The sequence below is a fragment of the Antechinus flavipes genome, chromosome 1 (assembly GCF_016432865.1).
Source record: "Antechinus flavipes isolate AdamAnt ecotype Samford, QLD, Australia chromosome 1, AdamAnt_v2, whole genome shotgun sequence".
In the NCBI taxonomy this organism is placed as follows: Eukaryota; Metazoa; Chordata; class Mammalia; order Dasyuromorphia; family Dasyuridae; genus Antechinus; species Antechinus flavipes.
Window position 1 is genome coordinate 84,713,526 of NC_067398.1, and position 12,847 is coordinate 84,726,372.

Genomic DNA, 12,847 nt, shown 5'->3' on the forward strand with positions numbered 1-12,847 from the left:
ACACACACACACACACACACACACACACACGTCTTAGTCTTCCTTCTCCCTTTTTCTGTCTATATCTTGAGGATGACAACTATTGTTTTTTAATCTTTGTACCCTCAATGTCAATCATAGGGTCAAGCAGATGGTGGCCACTCCAGGAAATATTCATGGAACTGAATTAGGAGAAGCAAGATGGAAGTGGTATTTGATCTTGGTCATCAAGGATGACCAAGTAGGATTTCAATTGACTGAGTAAAGGGAAAGAGGCAAGAGAACATAAGAGTTCATTTTAAGAAACAATGACTAAGTTAGGGCAGCAGGAGAGGTACCTTTCCAAGGTGTCCTGAAACAAGGGCTAGATTGGGCATCGGAGGACAAAGATTTGAATCCTGATTTTATAATTTACTATCTTGGTGACCTTGGATGAATTTTGGCCTCAGTTTGCTCACCTGGTAGAGATTACCTCTAAGGTTCCTTCTAGCTCTAAATATGTGAGCCTTTCATCCTATAAGTATAACAATCTACAATCTAGCGTTCTCAGAGGGTAACAGTAAGAGATCAGGTTGGCACTAAACTGTAGATGACCTTGAATGTTAATGTTTGAGGAAATGGACTTTATTTGGTGGGCAATAGGAGATGACTGAAGAATTTTAAGCAAGAGAGTGATAAAATGTCTTACAAATAATAATTGTTATAATCACTTTAATAATAATCACTGGCTATATAACTCTTTACGGTTTTCCAAGCATTCTCCCTGTGGCAATCTCATGAGACAGGTGGTGCATGTATTATCACCCTCATTGTAGAGATAAAACTGAGGCTCAGAGAGGGAAAATGAGTCATTTGGAGTCATTTGGTTGGTGAGTGGCAGAGATGGAAACTGAATCCAAGTCTGTTTCCTTTAAGTCTAGTGTTTTTTTCCACTAAACCATACAAAGCAGTAATGTTTCTGTCTGACAAAATGTCGCCAGATGTATTTATCTGCCGTTTGTGTAGGTTTGCATTGCCATATCAGCTACCAGTATCTAGGAGTACAGATTAGGAACCCATTTTGTAGCCCTATCTCGAAGTTTGTTCCTATAAACAAACCTTCCTTTCATGTGTGACCTTCCAGGGGAGGCAGAGTAAGAGTAGAGGGACAGAGGAGAACTAGTTGGACGTGAGAATTGGGACCCCTCTTCTGAGCACCTCCTTATGTCTCCTCCCTTACCCAAGGAAGCATCACTGGTTTCTCCTATTTTCCTTAAAGGGCCAGGACAAGGTAGTGTTACTCTAGAGTGGTAGCGGTTCTTCCCTCACCCTCCTGGCCCCCCTGTCACCACCACCACCATCACCACTATTTTCCTTGATCCCAAAGCATTTTTTGGCTTTCCTCCCTCACCCCGACGGGTCTCCCTTACCTGACTGCCCTGGAGGACCTGTTGCTGATAGAGGGAGAACCTCTCTTTGGCTGACTCTTCGGCAGTGGGGCTGATGGGCTTGGGGTCCGACAGGGACCTCTGCATGGTTTTCATGGGGCGAGGCACAGTCTGTTGGCGCTGGGCGCTGTCGGCAGTGAAATGCTTCTGTGGCGTTACATGGGCCTTGTTCAATCTCTCGCTGGAAGCAAAGGAAGATTCCAGGAGCCGGTGTGGGGACAAGGGAGAGACAGGTGAGTAGAGAACCTGAGGAGACTTGGGCGGCTGACGGGTCACTAGCTGGGAAAGGGACTCAGTAGGCAGATGAGTCTGGTAACCAATCTCTAAAGGATCTGGCTTCTTCTTCTCAAATTTCCCAAGGCCCTGCTGCCGGGGCTCCAGGGGTCCAGTCGTGACAATCTGAATGCTGGGGGTGTAGGGGGTGATGGCTGCTGGTCCTGGGAGTTGGGGCATCACAATCCCCTGGGCCTGGGCCTCTGGCTCCGTCTGGCAGGCCAGGCTCTCTCCCTTCTGAGTCTTTTCTGGGGCTGAGATATATTTGATAATCTCCACTTTGGGGTCCGGGGTGGTGATGTGAATGGAGGGCGAGACCCTCAGCAGCTGATCCGGCTCTGTCTGCACCGAGCAGTCACTGATGGTCTGGATGCCCACACTAGACTTGCTCCTGGGCGAGGAGGAGTCGTGCTTGCTGTCGGAAACAGAGTCTGCGTGGCGCGAGAAGCGGGTGCGGCGCCGGCGGACAGGCTGCTCCCAGTCGGCATTGTCCTCGTCGTCAGTCTGCACGCTGCAGTCCGTGCTCCGCCGAGTCCGGCGCCTCCGGGACATAAAGTACCGCTCCTCCCCGTCCTCCTCGTCAGTCTGCACGCTGCTGTCCGTGATCTTCTTGACCACGTAAGGCTCATGGGCCTCCTCCATCTCGTAGGCATCCCGGAGCCGGGGCATCGAGTGCCGCTTCTTGAGGCCCCTGCCAGCCTCCCAGTGTTCCTCCGTCTGCAGAGACATGTCCGAGGCCGAGCTGGGGAGGGGCCTCGGGGGCCCCGGCTCTCGCGGCTGCCCAGTCCCCTCCATTCCCACGGCGGCGGTGGCCATGAAAGCCTGATTTATGGGAGGCCAGTACTGGCCATTCGGGGCCATGGTGCGCTGCATTTCCAGGGCGATCTCCGTGACGGCTTGGGGAGGCAGCCTCCCGGAGGGGTCGCACACAGGAGGGAAGGGAGCCTTCTGCCTCTTCTGCTCCTCCAGCTGCTGCTGCAGCTGCTGCTGCAGCTGCTGGATCTGCTCCAGCTGCAGGCGCTGCTGGGCCAGCTGCTCCCTCTGCAAGGCGAACTGGGCCTGGCGCTCCTCCTGTTGCTGCTGCAAGACTTGGTGCTTGATGGTCTGCAGCTCCTGGATTTCCCTTTGCACCAGCATCTGCTCCTTCTCCCGGTGCCGCTGCAGCTCCACGCGCTCCCGCTCCAGCTCCTCGTGGAGCCGCAGCTGGCGCAGCTTCTCCAGCTCCACGCGCTCCCGTTCCATCTGCAGCAGGTGCTCTTGCTGCTTCCTCTGCCTCTCCTCTTCTTTCTCTTCCTTCTCAGCGCCTCCGGCTTTGGCCAGGACCGCCACCGGGGGCGCTTCTCCCGGCTGCTTCTGGCCTGGCAGGTGGGCAGGCGCCGGGCCGGACTCTTTGGATCCCCCGGGGGCTGCTGCTGCAGCTGCTGCTGCGGGCTCTTCCCGAGCGCTGCCCAGCGGCTGCTCAGTTCTCTGCAGACCTCCCGCCGCTGGGGCTGCCCCCGCCACTGGCTTCCCAACAGGTCCAGGGGTCAAGCTGCTCCCAGCCACAGTAGTGGCCGGGCCTGCCTTGCCCAGGTACAAGGGACTGTCGATCCCGGGGGCCGTTGTGATGGCGGGAAATCTGCTTGGCGGTGGATATCGATACAGCCCCTGGGGCATGAGAGGAACCCGGGGGGCCACCACCGGGACTCGGGTCAGGCTGGCAAGAGGCACAGGGGTAATGGTCCCCGGGCCATACGGTCTATAGATGCCTCGAACCATAGGCCGAAGCACTGAGGCCGGCTGGGTGGTGATAGGAAGAGTTGACGCAATTGGTGTGTTGATGGTAGAATAAATCATCCCATCGGCGGCGCGAACCGTGGCTGTTGAAGGGAAGAGCTGCCTGATGGCCGCTGCTCCCTGCCCCGCTGCAGGACTGTATTGGGCTAGCTTCCCAAAGCTCTGCCGGCCTTCGGGGAAATTTGGATTCACCATCATGTTGGGTTTGATGGCTGCCAGGCCCTGCTGGGCTCCGGCTCCGGGCCCAGGCCTGGGGCCGTACTGCAGGAGCTCCGGACTGCTGCTGTGCCGGCCCCCGTACTGATCCATGGAGTTGAGAGCTGCACACATGCGGCTGATCTCGCGAGCCGTGGTGGCGCTGTACTGAGCCAGGCTGGACTCTTGGAAGCCCGCCAGGTCTGCCCGAGGCGAGTACCGGTAATCCGAGTAGATGTTGGAGGCGGAGCTATACCTCCTCATGGGGAGTGGGTGGCCCATCAGGTCTGGGGGCTGTCTCAGGTCTGTGAAGGAGCCGTATTGCATTCCCTGGGCCAGGTAGCGGCCGTCGAAGCCGATGCTGTAGGAGTGCTTCATGGTCGTCAGGTCCATCGCTGAGTCTCCCCCCGCGGGCTGGAAGAATTGGTCGCTTTTGTGTGGGTAATAATTCAGGCCGGCTTCAGCCAGGTTGGTGTCAGACATGGAGGAGTAAAGCCTTCCCATGAGGCCATGGGAATACAATTTCTGCTCCTCATAGAGCCTCGGACCCACGGCCTGCTCCCTGTATTGGGATGGCTCAGGGAGGTCCTGCTCGCGGGGCCCATAAAACGGAAGGCTGCTCTGGCTGGGCTGGGCTGTGTCCGCTACATTTTTCTCGGGCATCTTCGAGGACGGATGGAAAGTCCCGGTGCAGCTGCTGCTGAAGGGGAATTTGTAGACCACATCACAGCAAGCTACTTGACTCTCAGGTTTGATCCCAGTGAGGTCCAAAGCACTGGCGGGCTCTTCTTTGACCAGCTTGGTCACTGCCCCAGTGGCCATATCATCCATCTGCACCATCATCATGTGAGGTTTCTTCCCCCCAAGCTGCGGGGGCACAGTGTGTGCTTTGAGTTCTGCGGGCACGCCCCGGTATGCATCAGAACTCGGCTCTGCAGGGTATGGCTTGATGCTGACGTTCTGCGCTGGGCTCATTTGAGTGACGAGAATGTCTTTTTTAACTAAAGGTGCCATCTGGTTGGGCAGGTTATATCGGGCAAACTTGGTTTGCTGGGGACTGCCAGCTTCTTTTGGCTTTGCTCGGGGCCCACCTTGGTAAGGACCTGTCTGCACGGCCTGCTCCACGTGTTTGACCTGGGTCAGACACACAGGGCTTCCTGTCCCCTGTCCAAAGTCCAGCCGGTTCTGGAAAGGGTCTCCATAGACCACGGGTTGCTTTGGCTGAGACACGAGCATTGAGGAAGCCACGGTGATGCTGACAGTGGTGGAGGTGCCGATGAAGGTGTGGGTGTGCTCCTGGGCATTGAGGTTGATGATGAGGGGCTGCACGGTGGTGGACTGCCGGCCCTGAGACTGGTCTAAGGTCAGACAGTATTTCCTGGCCTCAGCCGCCAGGGAAGTCAGGTCCATGCCTCGGTCAGTAATGATGATTGGGGCGGACTTCATAGCTGTCCTCAAGTCAACCGCAGAACTGGTGGGTGGTTTGGGCCCCGGTTCCACCCGGGAGGTGCCAGGGACTGAGGAGATCCTGCACAGGGAGATGTTCTCAGCAGGCAGGGAGCCCCAGCCGTACAGAGCAGCTGGGCCGTCCATGGCTGGGGTCACCTGCCCCTTGGCAGCGTTCATGGGAACAATGGCACTCGAAGTGGGGGTTCTTTCCCCCTTGGGGAAGCTGTGCAGGGACTGTTCCTGTAGGAGCTGTGCTCCGTTCACCTGTACTGACTGGCTGTAGCTGTGAATGGTAGGTTGGTGCCTGGTTGGAGATGAAGCTGGTGAGGTGGAAGAACTGGCGTTGACCAGCTTAGTTTGGCTCGCTGCGTCTGAGGCTAAGGTGATGACCATGAAAGCAGATTCTTGAGAAGACTGCTGCCTGGTGAGGCGAGGGGAGCTGGAGCGGTGTGGCGTCTGCGTACCCTGAGCAACCATGGAGGACGGGGCGGGGCCGACGGGGCTCCTGGGGACGTCAGAGGGGAGGAGTGGGCCGTGGGTCTGGGTGGAGAACTCTGCCGTAGACTTGGGCCCCATTCTGCCAATCACAGAGGGAAGACCCTCCATCGAAGAGGTTGGGGAAAGGGGTGGGCTTGCGCTCTTGAAGCCGGGATAGCTTTTCGATGACAAAGGAGCACTGGGCTTGCCATCACTCACGCTCTGAAGCCTGTCTCTAGAAGGTAGCCCACAGGTGTCGGGAAGGACCTGAGCCTGGAGCATCTCATCAGTCTGCGAGCCATAGCTTGCCGTGGTGGGGAGTGAAGGCTCCGGGCCAGCGGGGGACGTAGCGGCTGTGTAAACACGGGGTCTGCCTGCCGTAGTAGAAGCCACGGTTGTGACCGGAGGGGTCCCTTTGCTGTAAGTGAGAGGAGCTGTCACTCCCTTGAGAGCAGAGCTGGGAGAAGCAGGAGAGCTGAGAAGCTTGAGGGCATCCTGAGGCTCTTTTGCAAAATGCTGGGTGACTCGCACGTCGGGAATAACCCGGCTCCCCGCGCTGTCCGAGGAGAAGGACAGGGGGGCCGCAAGCTGGGTGGGGCTGGTGCCGGGAGTGAGGGGGCCGCCGTTCTGCCTCATCAGCTCACTGTAAGCACTCTCTGCATTCAGAAACTGCTTCTCCTGGTAAGTGTCCTCTCGCTCCTTCTTCTCCTCCTGGTAAGCCAGGTCTCGGGAAGAGGCCTGGTGCATCCTGGCTATGCTCTGGGACGTCTGGAGGATCTCCTCATACACGGCTCCCGCGTCGGCAGCCTCGGGCTCATAGGGGGGCTGGGACTGCCCCGACACGTAGTCGTAGTCCTCAATGTACTGGTACTCAAAGCTGCCCTGCCCTCGGCCGCTGGGCGGCGCCTGCTGCCCCTGCTGCTTCTGGAGCAGCTCGGCCTTCCTCATCATCTCCTCGTAGGCCTCCTCCGCGCTTTTCAAGGGCTTGCTCGAAGGGTAGCTGGCGCCGCTGGCCGTCTTCTCGGTGGGGGAGTAGAGGGACATGAAGGTGGGCAGGTTGTATTCGCTGCCAGACTTGTAGAGCTTGGAGGGGCCCATCTCGAAGCCCTCGGCCTCGGAGTCGAGGGAGGGGGACGGAGAGTACTCGGAGCAGGAGGAGCGGTGCAGCTCCTCCATCTCGGCCGCCTGACGCAGCTCCTCGGTGGGCGAGGCGTCCTCGATGGGGGACAGGTTGCTGGGGGGAGTCTTGGAGCGCTCGCGCCTCCGCTGGGCCCTGAGCTCCTCTTTGTCCCTCTTGGTCTTGCGCGCCGTGCTCCGGATGCGCTGCTGCTCCACCTCCCGCATCTTCTCCTGCTCCCGCAGCAGCTCCTCTTCCTCTCGGAGCTCCTCTTCCTCGGAGGAGTCCTCGATGGTGGGGAGCAGGGGGCCGTGGGAGCGGTGGCGGGCTTTCCTCTGCTGCTTGACCTCTTCCAGCCTTTGCCGGCGGCTGGGGCTGCTGTCGCTGTCTTCTTCGAGGGAGGACAGGGACGTGGGGGAGGTGCCCGAGGTGTAGCTGGGCGTGGTGGCGGGCAGCGTGGAGGAGTACTCTCCGCGGGAGCGGTCCTCCGGAGACCCCGTCAAGCTCTCCATCTCCAGCTCGGGCTCCCTGTCCAAGCTGATGTCCGTCTCCTGGCTGATCTCCATCTCGCGGCTGTAGTTGTTGGTGCTGTTGAGCTCGATGGTCTTGAAGCGGCGCAGCCCGCCCTGGAGGGCCGCCACGTCTTCGGGTTCGGGGGCGGCCGCCTCCTTCAGCTCCTCCTCGTAGCCGGTGGTGGCGTTGTGAGGCAGCCGCCTCTTGGGGGCGGCGGGCTCCTGGCCCTGCTCCGGGCCCGCCTTGGCGCCGGCCTTCCTCAGGCCGTACTTGGCCCGCTCGTAGTCGGCGTCCTCCTCCTCCAGGTTGTCCTCCTCGGCGCTCATCTCCAAAATCTGCCTCCGCATGAAGTCCTCGTCCCCCTCGGCGTCTCTGCCGGCCGGGCGCGTCGGCAGCGGGGAGAGCCCGCCCTCGCTGCTGTCCTCCACGTAGTCGTGGCGCAGCTTGCTGCCGAAGTCGTCGGACGACTCGGCCGTGTCCCTGGCGTCCCTCTGGTTCTCCCACTCGAGAGAATCCTCGTCCTCTTCCAGGATGTCCTCCAGCTCCTCGTCGGAGTCAAAGGCCTCGGGGGTGATGGAGAGGGAGCGAGGTCTCTGCCGCTGCTTGGACTCCTCCCGCTGCTGCGGGCGCGCCTTGGCCTGCTCCCCGGGGGCGCCGCCCGGGGCCTCCAGGAGGGGGCGCATGCTGCTCTCGAGCTTGTTGAGTTCCGAGGGGCTCGGCGGGCTGGGCTTCACCACGCCGGCCGTGTTCAGCTGCTCCTCCTCCTGCTGCACGAGCCCCGTGATCTCGCTCTGGGAGCTGGAGATCCCATCGGACGAGTAACCGGTGTCGCTGAGGCTCTGGGGGCTCCGGGACAGGTCCTGGGAATAAGGCTTGCTTGGGTCCTGCGATGGAAACAGGCCATTAAGGGAGAGCTGGGGGGAGGGAGGGGGGAAGAGTCCCACACTTTGGGGGGGAGAATTCTAGAGCCCCGCAACTATAATTCTGTGTCATTTCAGGCAAGCCCTTCCCCTCCCTGGGCCTCAGTTTTCCCATGTAAAAGAAGGGAATTGGAGGGCTCCGAGGCCCTTCCAGCAGGGCCTCTCCTCCGGGTTACATACGGGAGGGACCTGGGACCCCGCCCCGGGGAAGGACACTGACCTCATGCTCACTCCCTCTCGGTGCCTCCATGACGGAGGCAACCTTGCTGTCAGCCGGGGCTGGTTCAGCCCTTTTGGGCCCATCCTTCATCTTCGGAGACTCCGTGAGCGTGCTTGGCAGAGGGGATGGCTTCGGCACTTGTTTGGCTTCGGCTGGGCCGCTGGGTTTCTTCTCCTGGGGACCGCTTGGGGGCTTGCTGGGTTCGGATGTCCTGAGGTGCTTGGTCTGGAGGCTGGGAGAGGTGTGGGGGGGTCCTGTGGGCTGCCCTGGCCCTGGGGCGGGGGGCCCTTTCTGCTTCTGCGGGGAGGGACTGGCTTGGTGTCGTGGCGAGCTGGTTGGTGTCTGCTTTGGGGTGGGCAGGGGCACGGGGGCCGGGTCACCTAGGCTTCCTTCCAGCAGCCTCTGTGTTTGGCAGTTCAGACAGAGCCACTCATTTTTCTGCAAAAAAGGGACCAAATACAAGGCAAAATTAATTGACCTTTCTCTGCCTCCATTTCTTCTAGAAAAAATTTCTACTGCAAAATAGAGATAATAAAAGCACTGGCCTCCTGGGTTGCTGTGAGGACCGAATGAAATGATAATTGTAAAGTGTTTTTTTAGCACAGTGCCTGGTACACAGTAGGCACTACATAATTGCTAACCATGATTATTTCTTTAGCTTAATAAATACTTATTCCTTCCCCTCCATCTTCCCTTCACTATGAAGACCCCCATTGAGGAAGACTCCATTTTGTCCATCCTCTTCTGACACAGCCCTCATTGTTGGGAAGTTTTCTTCAACAACAAAACAAGATCTGTCTCTGCACCTTTCCTCATGGTCCCTTGTTTCGCCCTTCCGAGGCCAGGCAAGACCAATCTAATGTTTCTTCCAAATGGCTGCTCTTCCACACTCAAATATTGCCCTTATCCCACAGCACCGCTCCCTCACTTCCCATCTCCTTTCCTGCAGAATAAATAAAGCCCCGATTCAGCCATTCCCTCCATGGCCTGGTCTGAATTCTTCAAGTGCACTTTGCAGTGAGGCTTGAGCAGAGCCCAGCAGGGCCTTAGCTTCCCATCAGGATCAGGGCTTGCTTGTCTTGAGCAGAGAGCTCCTGTTCGCCTTACTCTCAGTGGAGGAGCAGCTTCCAAACAGGACTTGTTCCTAGCATATCCCTTCATTTCTCTCCTGTTATCTACAGGATCTTGGACATTCATTCTTTGGGCTTTCTATAGCTCCTATACCCTATTCTTGCCACTCTAACCCTCAAATTGAATAAGAAGCTTTAGGATATTTGAAACTGAGTAGGGGGGCTGGCCTCGGTCAGGTAGGATATGGCATAAAGTAAGGCTTTATGTCCCTGGGGGAAAATTAAACTGATCTATGAGGTCTAACTCTGGATAGTGCAACAGGCCCAGAGTTCAGAGTCTAGCTATGAGCAGAGAGTGCATTCCCTGGCCTGGAAGCCAGGGAGAAGGAGCCCAGAACTCAGACCTAGAGTATAAAGAAAAACCAGAATCCAGCCCCAAACCCAGAATCAAGCCTTAGAAAGAAGAGAGTCCAGAGCCCAGCCCTGGGCAAGAGAGCCTAGAACCCCGGGGAACCACAGGGAGGGAGAGAGGGAGAGAAGAGAGAGAGACAGGAAAAGAAAGATAGGAGAGGAAAAAGAGAGACAGGAGGAAGAAAGACCAGGGGAGGGGGGGGGGGAAGAGAGAAGAAAGAGAGTGCTAGCAAAGGAGCCAGAGCTAGTGCCCCAGGCCCTAGCCCTAGGCAAAGGACCCTAGGGCCCAGCCCCAGGGCACCCCAGGGAGAAAGCAGCACTGAAAGTAGAGATCAAGGGCTCCTGCCAGGGAAGAAGAGCTATTTTTATCTCCCCTGAGTGGCCAGAAATAGATTTCTCAGGCTGCTATTTCCTACTGTCTCAGCTTCTAGGCTTTAAATCTCATGGCTTCCTTTGGGATGGCAGAGCAAAGGTGCTTCATTCCTGCTCAGCCCAGAGTGAAGACCCTCAGGTCCATTTGGGTGCTTCCCTCCTTCCCGTGCCCTCTGGTCTGAGTTTCTTACTTTACAGATGAGGAAATAGACCAAGAGAGGCCAAATAACTTGTGCAAGTTAGAGAGACAGTAAGTGATGAGATAGCATTTGAACTCAGGACTTCTGAAGTCCCTGTGCTCAAGGTCCTTCCGGGGCTCTCTTATTTGCACTTAAAAGCTCTTAGAATCAGAACTGAGGAAGTGCTGTCCCTTGGTGACTCTTCACTCTGGTTTTGGGTAGGGAGACCTGAGCTCTCAGGCTGGCTAAGGCCACAGATCTATGAAGTGCCAGCTAAATTACAAGCTTCTGCAGGCACCAATCAGTGATATCAGCTCAAGCTCAGAAGCAGGGTCCTACTAGGCAAGGCAGGGCTGCAGGTCCAGGAATCAGTGGCCCATCCTGGCCAGGTCAGGGACAGGAGTCAGGAAAAGAGACTGTGCTTCAGCATCTTTCCATCTGGATCAGAGAATTGGTCAGAACCCAAATCACTCTCTGGATATCTATAGACTTATAGCATATCAGAATTGGGATGGACCTTAAATATTCTGGATTTGGAATTGGATGAGACTTTAGAGACTACCTCATGGAATTAGACTTTGAACTGGGGTCCTCTGCCTCCAAACTCAATGTCACCCAGCTTCTCATGGGCAGAGGAACACAGCTGCACAAGAATCAGAGCTGGGAAGGACCCTAGCCATCAGGTGATCTAACCTACTTTACAGATGAGGAAATTGAGCCCCAGGGAGGGGAGAGTTCTTGCTTAAGGTCATGAAGGGGGTTGGATCCTCTGCTAACAGCCTTCAGGACTTCTGGCCATCTGCATCTTCACAATCCCCCCCTTAGGAAGCTGGTGAGTCTCTCCTCGTTCAACCTTTGAAGAGTGTTTTAATCCTGTCAACACCTGCCAGACAGGATACACAGAGGCTCAGACACTGCTGTGGTGCCCATCAGGGATTCCTCACTAATGGAACTACCTCAAGGGCCTTCAGCAATGCTCTCTAAACAAAGGGCCAGCTTGGGCAACAGGAGGGCATCAATTATGCACACTCATGTTACAAATTTGGGATGGGGAAGATGGAGGAAACTCAGGAGCCCAGAGGGGCTCTTCCGGAGGTTAAACTCCCAAGTTTACCACTAAAAAGGCCCCAGTTTCTCCCTTTTCCCCATCAGTCCTCTAAGGCGGTTTTGTTTGTTTATTACTTGGCAGTAAACAGTCCCTTGGGTGGGGATTCCCTCTCCAGATTACCATTTTAGGAAGGACCTCACTTTTACCTGGCTGGCCTCTGGTCTCCTTCTCAACTGCCAAATCGCTATACCTGGCCCTGATCTATCCTAATATTGAATTGCAGACTTCTTATTTCCAACTGCCTGTGAGATAGCTAGTTCTGCCTGGCTTTCCCCCAACTCCATTTGTTTAAAACTGAATTCACAGAGGAGTGTGGTTTACAACATAGCATTTTTACTCTTTTTATTGTTTGCTTGCATTTTATTTTCTTTCTCATTTTTTTCTGGTTTGATTTGATTTTTCATATGCAGCAAGAGGACTGTATAAATATGTATGCATATACTGGATTTAACACATATTTCTACCATGTTTAACATATATTGGACTACTTGCCTTCTGGGGGGGGGGTAAGGGAAATGGGAGGAATTGGAATACAAGGTTTTGCTAATGTTGAAGAATTGTCCATACATATGTTTTGAAAAATAAAAAACTTTAATAAAGAAAAAAATCTGAACTCATCTTCTCCACCAAACTAGCCTTTTCTCCCAACTACCCAGAGTTTTTCGATGGCATCTGCTTCCCAGAGGCCCACACTTTAAAAAAGCACAGCATAAAATACCATTTCTTAGTCTGGCATCATGCCCCTTTACAGGTTCCATCCTTGCCTCACAGAATTTCTCTTCACTATCCATTATACAGCCAAACCATCAACCAGGAGGGATTCTGGTGGAAAGGTGGTGGGATGGGTAGAGCAATTAGAGGATGTGGGATCTTGCCCTCACTTAGCCCTCTTTCCTCATCTGGACTATGGAAGGCATGGTAATGGAAGATAATGTCTCTTCCCACTCCAGAGTTCTGATCCTCAAAGTCCAAATCTATGATCCTACATCCTTCCTTGTCCTTCACTTATTCATGAAGACCAAGAGACAATTCTTTAAGTATTGGAATCTTTTTTTTTAAGGTCCAGTTTCTCCAAAAAGATCTCCTTGAATTCCTTCGCTCCAATCCAGGTGAAATGATTTCTTCCTCCTCAAATTCCTCCTATTCTTTTAACTGGCCCTCTCCTTTGCTCCTATCTATAAGCTTCCTTATTGTACTCTTAGATTGAAAAATCTTTAAAGGGCAGGGAATATGTCCTTTTTTTCATCTTTTTATGCTCATCTCTGACCATAGCAACCTGAATTCAGAAAATGACTAACCCATCTTTGTTGAGTTGAATGGAAATTCCTAGATAACATAATTACAGACCATACACTTACAAG

General features: G+C 55.2%; 1 protein-coding gene across 1 annotated transcript in view; it reads right to left on the bottom strand.

Annotated features, from left to right (window-relative positions):
- BSN (bassoon presynaptic cytomatrix protein) overlaps nt 1–12,847 on the bottom strand; it is a 232,903-nt gene that overhangs the window by 24,647 nt on the left and 195,409 nt on the right. Inside the window, exons 4-5 of the mRNA XM_051986526.1 lie at nt 8,347–8,784; nt 1,389–8,090 (exon numbers count right to left, since the gene is read on the bottom strand). Coding sequence (XP_051842486.1) covers nt 1,389–8,090; nt 8,347–8,784 — 7,140 coding nt within the window. The remainder of the gene's footprint in view (nt 1–1,388; nt 8,091–8,346; nt 8,785–12,847) is intronic.